Here is a 13997-nt window from a genome sequence, read left to right as displayed (position 1 = left end):
TGGAGCTACAGCTACCAGCTGACACTACAGCTCACGGCAATGCCAGATCCTTAACTCACTGAGCAAGGCCGGGGATTGAACCCACATCACATTGATACTAGCCAGGTTCGTTACCACTGGGCCACAATGGTAACTCCTCCTTGGATATGTTTGAAGGCCATTTTCAGTTAGAATCTTGATTCTCTCTAGAATCCAAATGGCAACACTTGCAAAGACATGTTAGAAGTACTCCTTAATTAGTTGTGGGGCCAAGGACTCTGGGCAACTCTCAACACTCTTGCTGCTATAAACCACTGAGCATCACCTTAGCGCAGAAAATGTCCATCCTTTGTTCTTGGCTTCATTTTAAGTTTTATAATATGATCATAATTTGCTTGTAGATCAAGCTTCATGTTCTCAAATGCAGCCTGCTTTACAACAGCATCCAGATCCTCTTCACTCAACTCTTTTTCAAGAAAACTGCTAATTTTCAGCACAGAACTTCGGAGATCCTGAAAGAATTGTGAGTATGGTAAACTATTGAGCCCATAAAGAGCACATGAGTTCAAGTCTAACACCTTTATCAAACTGGAAAACTAAAAGTGCTTAGGTTCTTTTTCATTCTAAAATTTTATAAGGATGTATTTCCTTCTATGAAAATGAGTGCTCTCATTGACAGTTCTTTTAGATTGTTTGATTGTTTCCTTCATTAATTCTTAAAATTCATATATTCAGTATATCTTATAGTTTGAGAAATTGTGCCAGGTGCTGGAGAAGAACAAGAGAAAAATAGATATCTGCATTGAATAGAGTCTAAAACTTTCTGAGGAAAACAGTCAGGCAAGTAATTAAATATCATGGACACAAGAAAGAAAATCCCACGTCTAGATGGCTTCACTGGTTATGTCTACCAAATATTTGAAGAATTAATATCAATACTTCTCATATCTTCAGAAGATTGAAGAGGAGGGAATACTTTTAATAAGGAGCATTATGCTCATACCAAGGCAAAAAAAATCTAGAAAAGAGAAAACTAAAGACCAATATTTTTTATGAAAGGTAAAATACAAACATCCTCAATAAATTACTAGCAAAATAAATACAGCAAATTATTGAAAGGATTATATGCCATGATAAGTGGGATTTACTCTTAGGATGCAAGTATGGTGTGACATAGGATAATTAATTAATTAATGTAATACTGCCTGTACAGAATGAAGAAAAAGCATGATGTTCTTGTTCTCAATTGATGTAGAGCAAGCATTTGACAATATTCAACACCTTTTAATGATAAAAACACTAAACAGAAGATTAGAAGTAAGCCACTTCAATATAAAAGGCTTATGTAACACAAAATACCACTGCTGATATTATAGTCAATGGTGAAAGACTGGAAGATATTTTGCGAAGATCAGGGACAAGGGTGCCCATTCTTGCCACTTCTATTCAACACAGTACTAGAAATCATAGCCAAAGCAGCTCAAAAAGAAAAAAAATAACCCAAAAGCCTCCAAATTGGAAAGTAAAAAGTAAAATTATTTCCGTTCACAAGTAACATAATTTTATATGCAGAAAACTCTCAAAATAGTAAACTACTCTTCATATAAGACAATGAGCACCCCTCTCCATTAGCGACATGTGACTTCAGTCTCCGAAGATGACTACAGGCAGGCTTACAGGTGTATAAGAATCTCTTTGCTGAGGGTTTCTGCCAGTTATAACACAGAAAGGCAAGATCACAGAACGGAAGATTCACCTCCCACCAAAAAAGACTTTCCCCAGGATATACCACTCTGTAGCTCTTTAGCTTCTCCTTTCTATTAAGATTAAAATCTTAACTTTTTTTACATTTTAAAATAAAAAATAATGTAGAAAATGTGTAAAACAAATACGCAGTTTAATGAGTTAGTATTATGTAAACACACAATTCCAAATAACACATCAAGAAAATGAACTATGCCAGAATAACTGAAGTACTTGAAAGGTATCTCTTTCCTAATCATCAAAAAGACCACCCCCCCCAATAACTACTGTCCTTATTTTTATAATAATTGCTTATTTACTTTTAGTTAGAGTTTTATCATTTAAATGTGTCTCTCCTAAGACTATAGCTAAACAGTGTAGCTCTTTCTGGCTCCATTTCAAATACATATGCTGAATGCTCAAGATAGGGTGGTAGAAAATGTTTCCTCACAGTCACTATGTTCCTGGGAAGAGCACCCCCAAATCCATAAGAAATGTACCAAGTCATCTTAGATAGTCTGCATGAGCTTTGGGACTTTCTGATGCAATTATACCCATTAACCATAGCCATTTTCAGGACAAATTATCAAGACATTTCTCATAGAACTAGAGAAAAGGAAAGTTTGCAAAACCTACATCAACATTGGTGGATACTTAATTGCTTGAGAAAACTGGGAGTTTTTTCTAGAAGGATCTTTAAAGCAGACAAACTTGAATTGACTAAGGTCTATCTTACCCAACAGAGGAACTTGAAAGAAGATTCTCTCCCCATTATATGCTTTAAAAACTTGGTTTGAAAAAATGGTGAAAACCCTAGGTTAAAAATATATAAACAGAGGTTCCCATTGTGGCTCAGTGGGTTCAAACCTGAAATAGTGTTTGTGAGGATGCAGTTTCAATCCCTGGAGTTTCTCAGTAAGTTAAGGATCCAGCATTGCTGTGCAAGCCATGGTATAGGTCTCAGATGTGGCTAGGATCGGGGTTGCTGTGGCTGTGTGGTGTAGGCCTGCAGCTGAAGCTCCAGTTCAACCCCTAGCCTGAGAACTTCCATATGCTGGAGGTGCAGCCATAAAAAGAAAATAAGATATACATATTTAAAATATATATATTTCCTATATTGTATATATTTTCTGTATTGTATATATTATACTATATAATTATAATATTTAGTATATATAAAATGTATATTACATATAAAATATATATATAAATGTATATTAAATATATATGTAAACAATTAGCTACTTGATGAAAGGCAAGTTAAAAGAGTTGATAACAGTATGTCAATGGTAAACAAGAGAAATATCCAGAGATTTTTCACAGTTTATTCTGTTGTGTCTATGTCCAAATTTTTCATAAATTCTACTTTTTATAGGTATTTCATTGTGAGCACATTCTCTCTCTCTCTTTTTTTTTTTTTTTTTTTTTTTTTTTTTTTTGCCTTTCTAGGGCCACACCCAAGGCATATGGAGGTTCCCAGACTAGGGGTTGAATTGGAGCTGCAACTGCCTGCCGATGCCACAGCCCCAGCAACCCAGGATCCCAGCTGCATCTGTGACCTACACCACAGCTCATGGCAACACCAGATCCTTAACCCACTGAGCAAGGCCAGGGATTGAACCTGCATCCTCATGGATACTAGTCAGGTTCGTTAACCACTGAGCCACAACAAGAAGTCCTGAGAGCACATTCTTATGGAGCAACTGGAATGTAAAAATAGGGAAGAAATCAGATTTGCATTTTGAAATGATAGCTCTGGATAAAGAATGGAGAATAAACGGAGACGAGCTGAGATTGATGGTAAGTAGAGCAATTAGGAAAGCTGTTATAGAAATTGAGCAATAGATGACAATGACCTGGACTAGGAAAGGGGAAAATATGTATTGAGAGGAGTTTATGGCTGCCACTAAAGTTTCAGAAACCAGACTCACATGGATCATTGTTGGATGAAGTGAGGATGTACAGGTGCGGAAGGTGATGATTACAAAGGCTGCTTTCTCAGTTGGGACACTTGAGATAAGATGTATTACGTGGGAGATGCACACCTTTACTTAAAAGGTGATAAATCCTAATTTGGACCTGATTATTGATGTCCAAATCCTGGATTTACAAGTAGGTAGATAGAGGGCTGTTACAATATATGTGTGTCTGGGCTGGTGATACATAGTTGGGAGTCACCAATTTATTCCCCAACCCACTCCAATCTGCTTTATTTACAGTATCTTAGGCTGTATTTCAGGTCAGTAGATTTAATGAACATTTTAAACTCTCATTTTTACTTGACTTCTCAGCCCTTGAAATTAAAAAAGTTAAAGCTCTTTCTTGACACACCTACTTGGTTTCTGTCACCTACACACCTTCTTTGAGCTTTCGACTTGTATTTTTCACTCATTTTCAAATACCTTCATTTGGATACTTCTAAGGTTCCTTAAACTCCACCTGTCAAACTCAAACTCAGAATCTTCTCCCTTGAGCCTTATCCTTCATCAGCCTTTCCTACACATCTTTATGAACAATTCCATTATCTACAAAAATAGATGATTCAGAAATCTACGAAGCATCATTGATACTTATCTTTCACATTTTCTTACACATTCTCCTTCCATTTGACTTTATGAACATGTCTTACAACTCTGCATTCTCTCTGATCTCAACCATACCATTCTAATTCAAAGACCATTGATTTTCCTTGGATTAGCACACTGTTCTCTAACTAGTTTGTTTATATTCACCAGCATCACTTTTCAAACCCACCAACAGAATTTATATTTTAAGAATATTAATTCTACCATATTGACATTTGTCTTATAATTCTTAAAGGGCTCTTCCTTGCATTTAAGTTTTTTAAAAATTGCTGTCATGAATATAGTCTATAGACCATATACAGTCTGGCATCTACACACACCTGAATTACTATTTTGCCATTTCCACCTTGCTCTTTAACTTCTTTTTTTGGTTCTTCAAAAATGGTGTGTACTTTAACAGCTGCAGAGAAATTGCACATTCTCTTTTACCTCATGTCTTTTCTAAACTCATACTCATTAGTACACATCCTGTCACTTTTTCCAGAAACACCACCTTCTCTTTGGTCCATATCAGATTCCCTTATTTCACATTTTGATATCATTCCTGAAATTTTCCTTCATTACACTTATCACAGTTTTTTTTTTTTGGTCTTTTTTGCCATTTTTGGGGCCGCTGCCACGGCATATGGAGGTTCCCAGGCTAGGGGTCTAATTGGAGGTGTAGCCACTGGCCTACACCAGAGCCACAGCAACTCAGGATCTGAGCCATGTCTGCAACCTACACCACAGCTCACGGCAACGCCGGATCGTTAACCCACTGAGCAAGGCCAAGGATCAAACCCACAACCTCATGGTTCCTAGTTGGATTCGTTAACCACTGAGCACTACAGTTTTTAATTATATATACTTGCTTAGGAGTATTTGTCCTCTCTGGTAGACAATAAGATCTATGAATAAAAGGGCTCAATCATCTTTTTCTCATGATTTAGAGACTGTCAAATAAAAGGCCTGCAATAAGTTTTGAAAATAATGGATGAATAAATTATGGAGTAGTAGGAGTTCCATTGCAGCTCAGCAATAACAAACCTGATCAGTATCCATGAGGATGGGGGTTCAATTCTTGGCTTCACTCAGTGGGTTAAGGATCCCGCGTTGCCATGAGCTGCGGTGTAGGTCTCAGACACAGCTTGGATCTGGTGTTGCTGTGGCTCTGGCATAGGCCCGTGGCTACAGCTCCGATTCAACCCCTAGCCTAGGAACTTCCATATGCCGTGCGTGTGACCCTAAAAAGACAAAAAAAATTGCATATTAGTGAATCAATATATCAATCAGAAATCTCAAAATAGTGAACTTCAAATGTGTTTTATTTGGTTTATGCAATGTTTTAAGAGGGCTTTGCTTGGATGCCAAAGTGTAAACTTCATGCACTATCACTGCAAAGTTCTTTCAATAACATCTTTTAAAAAAAAAAACAGGAAGAACTTGCATCACAGAGCACATGTTCACCTCTGCTAGTTAGCCCCATCTTAATGGCTTCTTTCTCATCCCAGTACTTCACAATGCCTTTTCTCTCTTAAGCCATGGCTGCTCTACATTTGACTTGGTTTTAATAACTACGTATTTTTTGGATTTTCCTCTTGGCTCAGTGGTAGAGAATCCAACTAGTATCCATGAGGATGAGGGTTTGATCCCTAGCCTCACTCAGTGTGTTAAGGATCCAGCGTTGCCGCAAGCTTTGGTGTGGGTCACAGAAGAGGGTTGGTCCCACATTGCTGTGGCCATGGCATAGGCCAGCAGCTGCAGCTCTGATTTGACCCCTAGCCTGGGAACTTCCGTATGCCGTGCACGTGACCCTAAAAAAGACAAAAAACAAATAAATTAACTACAGATTTTATGTCAAAAGCATTTATAAGACATTACTGTATACAATGAGAAAAGAGCTCTGGGGAAGACCAGTATTAAAAGGATGGGTGGAAAGTTAGAAAACACCAAATAAGCCTGAGTAGTAGTGAGAGGCAGAGATAACTAGGAGGATTTGGTTCATTAACCAAGATATAAAAGAGTTTCAAAACAGAAAAACTTTTAAAAATGAACAAAACATGCCTCCTACCTTCTTCATCTCCTCATACATCATGAACAGAATATTGAAGTCATGTCTGTGCTCATACCAGCCTCGGATGTGATCAAACCAGAGACTTCCAAACACTGTGGGAAAATTGGTGGATGAATTACAAGGTAAATACACAGCCGTTATTGAACAGTAAACTATAGCCTGTTTTTCTCTTCCAAAATCCTCTGAAAGACAAATAAATCTCCCCCCACTGGATATCTATGCTGCCTTTTAAAAATGGTGTTCTCAGAAGTAATTACGTCATTTTAATAGAGATCTGTCTCCCAGGGTTCTCTATGACTGTAAGAATAAAAGAAATGTGGGAATAAAAATTCCAAAGTATGAATTTTAAGATTTCTTTAAGGTAAGCCCCTTTTTGTTCTACTTCCTCCACCTGAAAACACATTATATACTTCCTCTTTTATTGTCTATTTTAAGATCTATGGATAGAAATTTTAGTTACCTACAACTAGAAAGAAGCTGAAGGTAATTTTCTAAATGGGTGAGAGGCCCCATTCCACATTCTACAGCCCATCTGCCTCAGTTGATCCTCTTGGCTGTTGAAATGACCACTTCACAATGGTCACATAAGGCCTACCACAGGCTCATGAATGATGACAACAACAACAACAGCAACAACAAAACACCCATCCTGAATGTTGGCTATTCTGGAACCTATGTCTCTAGCTTTGGATCTAGCCACCTGGAACCGCTAGGCCACTTGCCGGTCTTTGGATCTGGTCAAAATACCTCTTTGAAATCTTGACAAGACCCAGAGTGGTCCTAGTGAGGACAGAAAGGGCCCTGGGTGGCAGATTAAGTGGATAACATTTAGGGACCACAGATGTGCATTGCACCGTCTATGACAACCCTTCTCCATCTGCCTAAAATATGTTCCCAGTGTTTGAGAAATTTGGCTAAATGGCAACATGGCCTTGTGAACATGATGCTTGAAAAACAAACTCATAGTTACCTCTCCCATCTGGAAACTTTTCCATGAAATGTTCGATGTCATGTGAAGGTTCTAATGTAAGCAACCAATTTGAAAAATGAAAATATGAGATCAAAACATCCTTGGGGTTTCTATAGATGTAAATAATCTTCAGGGACAATAGTGAAACAATTTTAACAAATCTTAATTATGTTTACAGGTTTTTTTTAAAAAAATAACTACAGAGTATTTCATCATACGAATCAATAATTTATTTCATCCAGTTTCCTACTTATGAAAGTTTAGTTTTTCCTCTTTTTTTTTGCTGTCAAAAGACTGCTGCAATAAATAAATTGTTCCCATGACATTTCCATGTGCAAGCATATAAGATGAATTGCTATATGAGACATCATTTATTTTTAAGTTTGATTAATATTTCAAATTACTTTGCATAAAAGTTATTCAATTTACCCTCCATGAGCACTGATATTTGATACACAACCAAGACAGTCTTGATGATAAGTGAAGAAAGAAAAAACTACCTAATCTATTATATTTAAACAACTTTCTTTTTTTTTTAATTCTCTTTATGGCTTAGTAGGTTAAGAACCCGACATAGTGTCCATGAGGAAGCAGGTTTGATCCCAGGCCTCACTCAGTGGGTTAAGTATATTGCATTGCCACAAGCTGTGGTGTAGGTGGCAGACAGGGATTGGATCTGGTGTTGCTACAACCATGGTATAGGCCAACAGCTGTAACTCTGATTCTACCACTAACCTGGAAGTTCCATATGCCACAGGTGCAGCCATAAAGGAAGGAAGGAAGGAAGGAAGGAAGGAAGAAGGAAGGAAGGAAGAGAGGGAGAAAGGAAAGAAGAAAGAAAGAAAGAAAGAAAGAAAGAAAGAAAGAAAGAAAGAAAGAAAGAAAGAAAGAAAGAAAGAAAGAAAGAAAGAAAGGAAGGAAGGAAGGAAGGAAGGAAGGAAGGAAGGAAGGAAAAGAAAGAAAGGAAGGAAGGAAAAGAAAGAAAGGAAGGAAGGAAAAGAAAGAATGAGGAAGAAAGAATGAGGAAGAAAGAAAAAGAAAGAAAGAGAAGGAAAAAGAGGGAAGGAGGGAAGGAAAGATGAAAAGAAAGGAAGGAAGGGGAAGAAAGGAAGAAAGAAATAAAGAACAATTGTCATTCTTTCAATACCTGTAATAAAAAAGTAATAAAATTATTTCTACTTCATGCCTTACAGAAAATTACTTACAAATTAATTAGGGTTTAAGTATGAAGTTAAACTCTGACATTTAAGAAAATAAGAATGTTTCTGATCTTTGATATAGGAAGGATTCCCAAATGGGAAAAAAAAAATTATTAGAAATAAAAATTGATCAACTATACTATATTAAAATCTTAAATGATATTGATCAACATGTACCATAGTGTTACAAAAAGCAAGACAATATAAGAGTTGCAACACATAAAACCAATAATACATTAGTATCTAGAATATTTAAATACACATAGGACTATATTTACTTATATATAAAACAAATAAAAATATATATATAAACAACATAATAAAAGAGCAAAATTTACAATCATTTCATAGACTAAGAAATAATTATGACCAAAATTTACAATCATTTCATAGACTAAGAAATAATTATGACCAACCTATCAAAAAATGCTCAATTTCATTACTAATGAAAAATGCACATTAAGTTCATTAATTAAATATTCAAAAATTATGTAGATTTTTAAAACTACCTGATAACTTAGCAAAAATACAGGCAACTTCTAAATTTATTTTACAAAACTGGAATTACAGTTATATAGAAATCAAACAAAATAGAGCAATCATAAAAAATTAAAGTCTATTAATTTTTGCTTCATCCTACCTATCCATCAATACACATTCTGTTGTGTAGTCATACAACAAAATCCAACTAAACTATCAAAAAGAGTAGAATTTTATGTGCTGATATAAATAAATGTTTGCTCTATGTTCTATAATTACACTGCAAACAATGAGTTCGGTGACTTGAATTATGCATATACTTATAGCTCCATACATATATTTTTTGACCACCCACGCAGCATGCAAAACTTCCTTGCCAGGGAAGGAATTGAAATTAATCTAAAAAAGAAAGAAAAATAAAAATTGAAAGCAAACATTCTAAAGATATATAGTTTCTAACACTGGACCAGGCAGTTATTTCCTTATTAGCTCTGCCTGAGAAATCTGTTCTGGAATGTTAGATGCAAGTTCAAATACCATTAGAATAGAAACAGCATATATTCCAGTTAAATACTTTTTAAAACATTCTGTGCAAAGCAAGAAAACAAATTTGTTAAAGAGTTGAAGATATGGTTGTTTTTTTTTTCCTGAAGTGCATGTCAGGAGACATTTAATTTCTTTGCAAACAACCTATCACAGTTGATCAAATGGAGAGAGTCAAAGGTAGAGTTTTGCTAAGGAAGAGTAGAAAATTACCTGTTTCAGAACCTCTTAGGTTTCAGAGTAAATATTCATGGTTTGAGTCTACCCAGACTGATAGAATAAGAGTCAGGGGAAATTAGGACCTAGAAATCTGCATTTAATTACACAGCCATTCACATTAAATAATGACAATCATAATAGTGACAAAGGACTGCCTTAGTTTTTCTTGGATATTTTATCTCAACCTCCAGAGAAGCTTTGGGGGATGATATTTGACTCCCAATTAAAGGAAACTCTCAATTAAAGCCCTATTAACTTGCTAGAGGTTCCCTCACTCAAGCTGCAGTCCAGGCAACTTCAATGATTAAGAATGGAGGATAAAATAGACTGGCTGATAAACCACAAAGAAGAGTTTCAGTAGAAAAAGATGGAGGGCTATTTTGACACTAGCATCACAAATTTGTTTAGCAAAACTTAGCCTAAGGAGTGTGCTGAGGGAGAATCTACCCTTCACAGGGAGGACAAATGCAGAAGCCCATAAATAGGAAATAGGGGTGAAATGAAAGGCAAAGATGAAAGTGTGGGTCGCTATCTCATACCTCCTGAGACCTGACAGTGCCACCCCAAACCTTTCCTAAATAGCAGAAATTCCAGAAAATCTGGATGCTGAAAAAAGAGTGTCGGGCAGCCCACACAAACATTCTGAACATCATGCATTTGCCACTTAATTGTTTATTCTACCTCATAACATCTCAAGAGAAAAAGAATTACAAGGACTGCTTTACCTTAAAATAGGAATAAAAAAAGTAGAGTATGGGGGGATTCATGTGGGATATTGGTATTGGCAAGACTGTTTGCCTCTCCTAGATGGATATAGGAGAAAGTACTTTTATCAGGAGAAAGGACATCTGGTATCTCTCATTATTCTTTCAGAAGACCAAAAGGAAAAAAGAAAAAGCAGAAAATTGAGGAGAAAAAAATAATTACTTTTGTATGCTGAAGAGGGTAAAGCTTGAAAGAGGCTCTAAATATACCCTTTTATTACTTACTGTTAGAGATGAACAGAAGATACAAAATCCACTTCTAACTTTAGCATGATAGGGATTGATGTGTTCTTGAGAAAGAAATATTCTCTAAAAATTTGCCTTGGCCAATGAGTAGTGTTCCAGGGTGTCAACAGATAGCTCGGTTTGAATAAATTGAACAAGATTTAGTTGACATTAAGAAAAGGATATCCAGTTGTTCCAGAAACAACAAAGGAGTCACAGTATTTCTTAAGAAATACTGAAGAGAACTACAAGTACCTGTCGTCCTGATTACTTAATGTTGGCACCTATGGAACACACAAGAGAATGTACTTGAAAGCTATAACAAAATCTTTGATGGGAAGGAAGAATGGTTAGTAAGATCTTTTAGACCTTTCACAGAGGACTTGTGTTCAATCTTGATGTCTTTGCACTATCCTATGTGAAACCTGCCATGGCTGTGGAGGTCCCAAGGGCTTTATCAACTCTCTGAGTATTAAAATTCATTTTTAAAAATGCCTAGGGTTGTACATCCAATGGTTGGCCTTCCAGTCCTCTTTAAAAGAAATAAAATAGACGCTTCAGAAAATTAAGCCATATTTTCTGTTATACAAAAATTGGCATTAGTGTCAGACCTGTCCTAATATTTCCTTGAACTTTCACCCATTCTTCAGTCATCTTGCTTCCATATCCTCCTCTTTAATAATGATTCTCAGATTTCCACCAGACACAGATTTTGATGCTAGAAGAGATTTTTAATGCTTTCAATATATTAAGTCCTCACTGACAGGAAATAGGGTTTAAACTGAGGGTAGTTTAAGCCTCTGTGTGTTCAGACTTCTTTTGTTTTGCATACTGTTTTTAAATTCAACACAAATCCATTTTGTGACATTGGCATGGCCTTGAAAGTAGAAATCAATTATAGTAGACTCCTTATTAAAATGAAGAAGACTGCCAAGAGTTTCTGGATTCATAACACGAATTTTCATTGAACTGAATGCTTCTGGGGCCAGATGCTTAAGGTCTTTTCCCCATTCTGTCCCTCTAGACCAGTCTGTAAGGAAACCGATGAAAAAGACAATCTGCATTTACAGCTGAAGGTGCTAAGTTGCTCATTTCCATACCAAACAATGCTATGGTATGCTATCAACTTAGAATACTACTACCTCTTTTCCCTTGCCATATCTTTTTAATCAACCATTTATTCTGATCCCTCTAAATTGTGAATGGTTTTTATAAACCAATGCTTTGGCTTTAACTGTGCTTCTTTTTTTAACTCTGGCTTCTTTTTTTGGCTTTAACTGTGCTTCTTTTTTTAACTCTGGCTTCTTTTTTTTTTTTTTTTTTTAGGTACTCAGCCAATAGAGCAAGGGGACATGCTAAATTTGCTAGTAATCACACAAGCACAAATTAAAACAATTTCATACTGATTAGATTGGCAGAAATTATGTGCAGGAAATGATATGGAGCAATGGAAATTTTCAGTATAACCAGTGTAAATGAAAATTGGTACTACCAATTCAAACAGCAATTCCACAAGTGCTGGTCTAGTTGAAGAAACACTCATACATAAACAAATGGCAGTAAAGTTAGTGATTTCCTCTCTGTGTGTTGAGGTAGTAGTAGTGGGGTTGGGAATGCAGAGTGACTGATGTCTTATTTCTAAAGTGGCTTGGTGGATGTATTTGTTCATTATAAATCTGTCTAAATCTTTAATATTTCATATTAAGACAATAAAAGACAACCTAATGTTTTCTATCATCATTATTAATCCAGCTTGTTCACATGTCCCAAGACTCCTCAGTTTTTCTCCATTGGTACCAAGTCAGGCCCAGTTTCTCACTTGGGAAGGTGGATGTAACATACATGATGTAATAGCGGGTCAGCAGTCCACATGATACTTGACATTATTGGCCATCTGAGCACACAGCACCAGACCGTGCCTTTCTGACTAACTTCTGGATTTTCATTTAACTATGTCCTCTCTTCTCTAAGTTCTTATTAGAAAGTAATCATTCACTAAAGTCCATCTTTAAGAATCAGTAGGTGGAAGAAGACTATGCCATTCTTAGTTTTGTGACCGCCTCATGTTCTGCATTTAACCTGTAGCACTACTTTTCACCCATCACCACTACCATCCTGGACTCCATGACTCTGATCTTCTAAGCTTCAGAAGGGAGAAAGGGAAAGATTTGGTTAGTAAGGGGACTTTGCCCCAACTTTTGTCTCTAGCCATCCCTATAAAAGGCAAAAGGATATGTTGTACCTCATAAAAATGATGACCACTTGCCATGTGTCCATGCATTCTGGGGTAGGGAGAGATAAGGACCTCTCTACCCAGAAGTTCCCATGGACCATTTCTCACAAATGTGCATGTGTTACCTGACATGGCAAAAAAGGACTTTGCAGATATAATTAAGATCACTAATTAGTTAACCTTAAAATTAGAAGACTAGCCTTGATAATCTAGGTGGGCTCATTGGGAACTAAGGAACCTGTGAGGCAAAAGAGGAGGCAGAAGGAAATGGCAGAGAGATTTCAGCACAGGAAGGACTTACAGGTCATGGATACCTTGAGGATTGAGGGGTCACATGACAAAGAAATAGGAACCTCAGTCCTTAAACCACAAGGGAGGAAATCTTCCAACAACCTAAATGAGCTTAGAAGTGGATGCTTATCCAGAACTTTCAAATAGAAATACAGCCTTGCCAGCACCCCAGAGACTCTAAGCCAAGAACACAGCCATTGTGCTGGACCTCTATTTATAGAATTCTAAGACAAAAAGTGGGTGCTATTTAAATTGTAAACTTATGATGATTTGTTATGGAGCAATAGAAAACCACTATTATAGTTAACCTTTAAAACAATATAGTGAGTTAGATGATGCCAGAATCACAATTAAAAGTGAAGTGTGCAGAATTCTCAGAAAACTGAGAAGTGGCCACTGGCTTAGAAACTAGGCCTGTATGAATACAGAAGCCATGCTCTTAGAACTGATCCTTGTAATACTGCTGCTAGCAGAGCAGGACCTCCTCCCAATTTAAAATTCTCACATCTTCATCTCTCGATTTCCATTTCTAATGGAATATGTTGAATATTTCTTTTTAATCTTTCAAGCCACTAATTTGAGTCTCAGCTGAGGGATCAGGTTCTCTATTTCATTATTTGGGTAACCACACCATAAAAGCTCTAGAAGAGCTTTAAAGATATTTAAATTCTGGCTCTCCTGGAGCTATTATGTATATATGCCTGAGTATTATG

The 13997-nt window shown here is 36.4% G+C and overlaps 1 protein-coding gene across 1 annotated transcript; it reads right to left on the bottom strand.

Moving 5' to 3' along the window:
• Positions 291 to 13797, bottom strand: LOC100521054 (amine sulfotransferase-like). The gene is made up of 4 exons (XM_021084646.1): positions 13790 to 13797; positions 7331 to 7491; positions 6358 to 6452; positions 291 to 491 (listed from the first exon to the last, which is right to left on the bottom strand). Exons 1-4 carry the CDS (start codon positions 13795 to 13797, stop codon positions 306 to 308), a joined length of 450 nt encoding a protein of 149 aa, XP_020940305.1. The 3' UTR covers positions 291 to 305.

Source organism: Sus scrofa, chromosome 1 (genome assembly GCF_000003025.6).
Source record: "Sus scrofa isolate TJ Tabasco breed Duroc chromosome 1, Sscrofa11.1, whole genome shotgun sequence".
Lineage (NCBI taxonomy): Eukaryota > Metazoa > Chordata > Mammalia > Artiodactyla > Suidae > Sus > Sus scrofa.
This window is presented reverse-complemented; position numbering and strand designations above follow the sequence as displayed.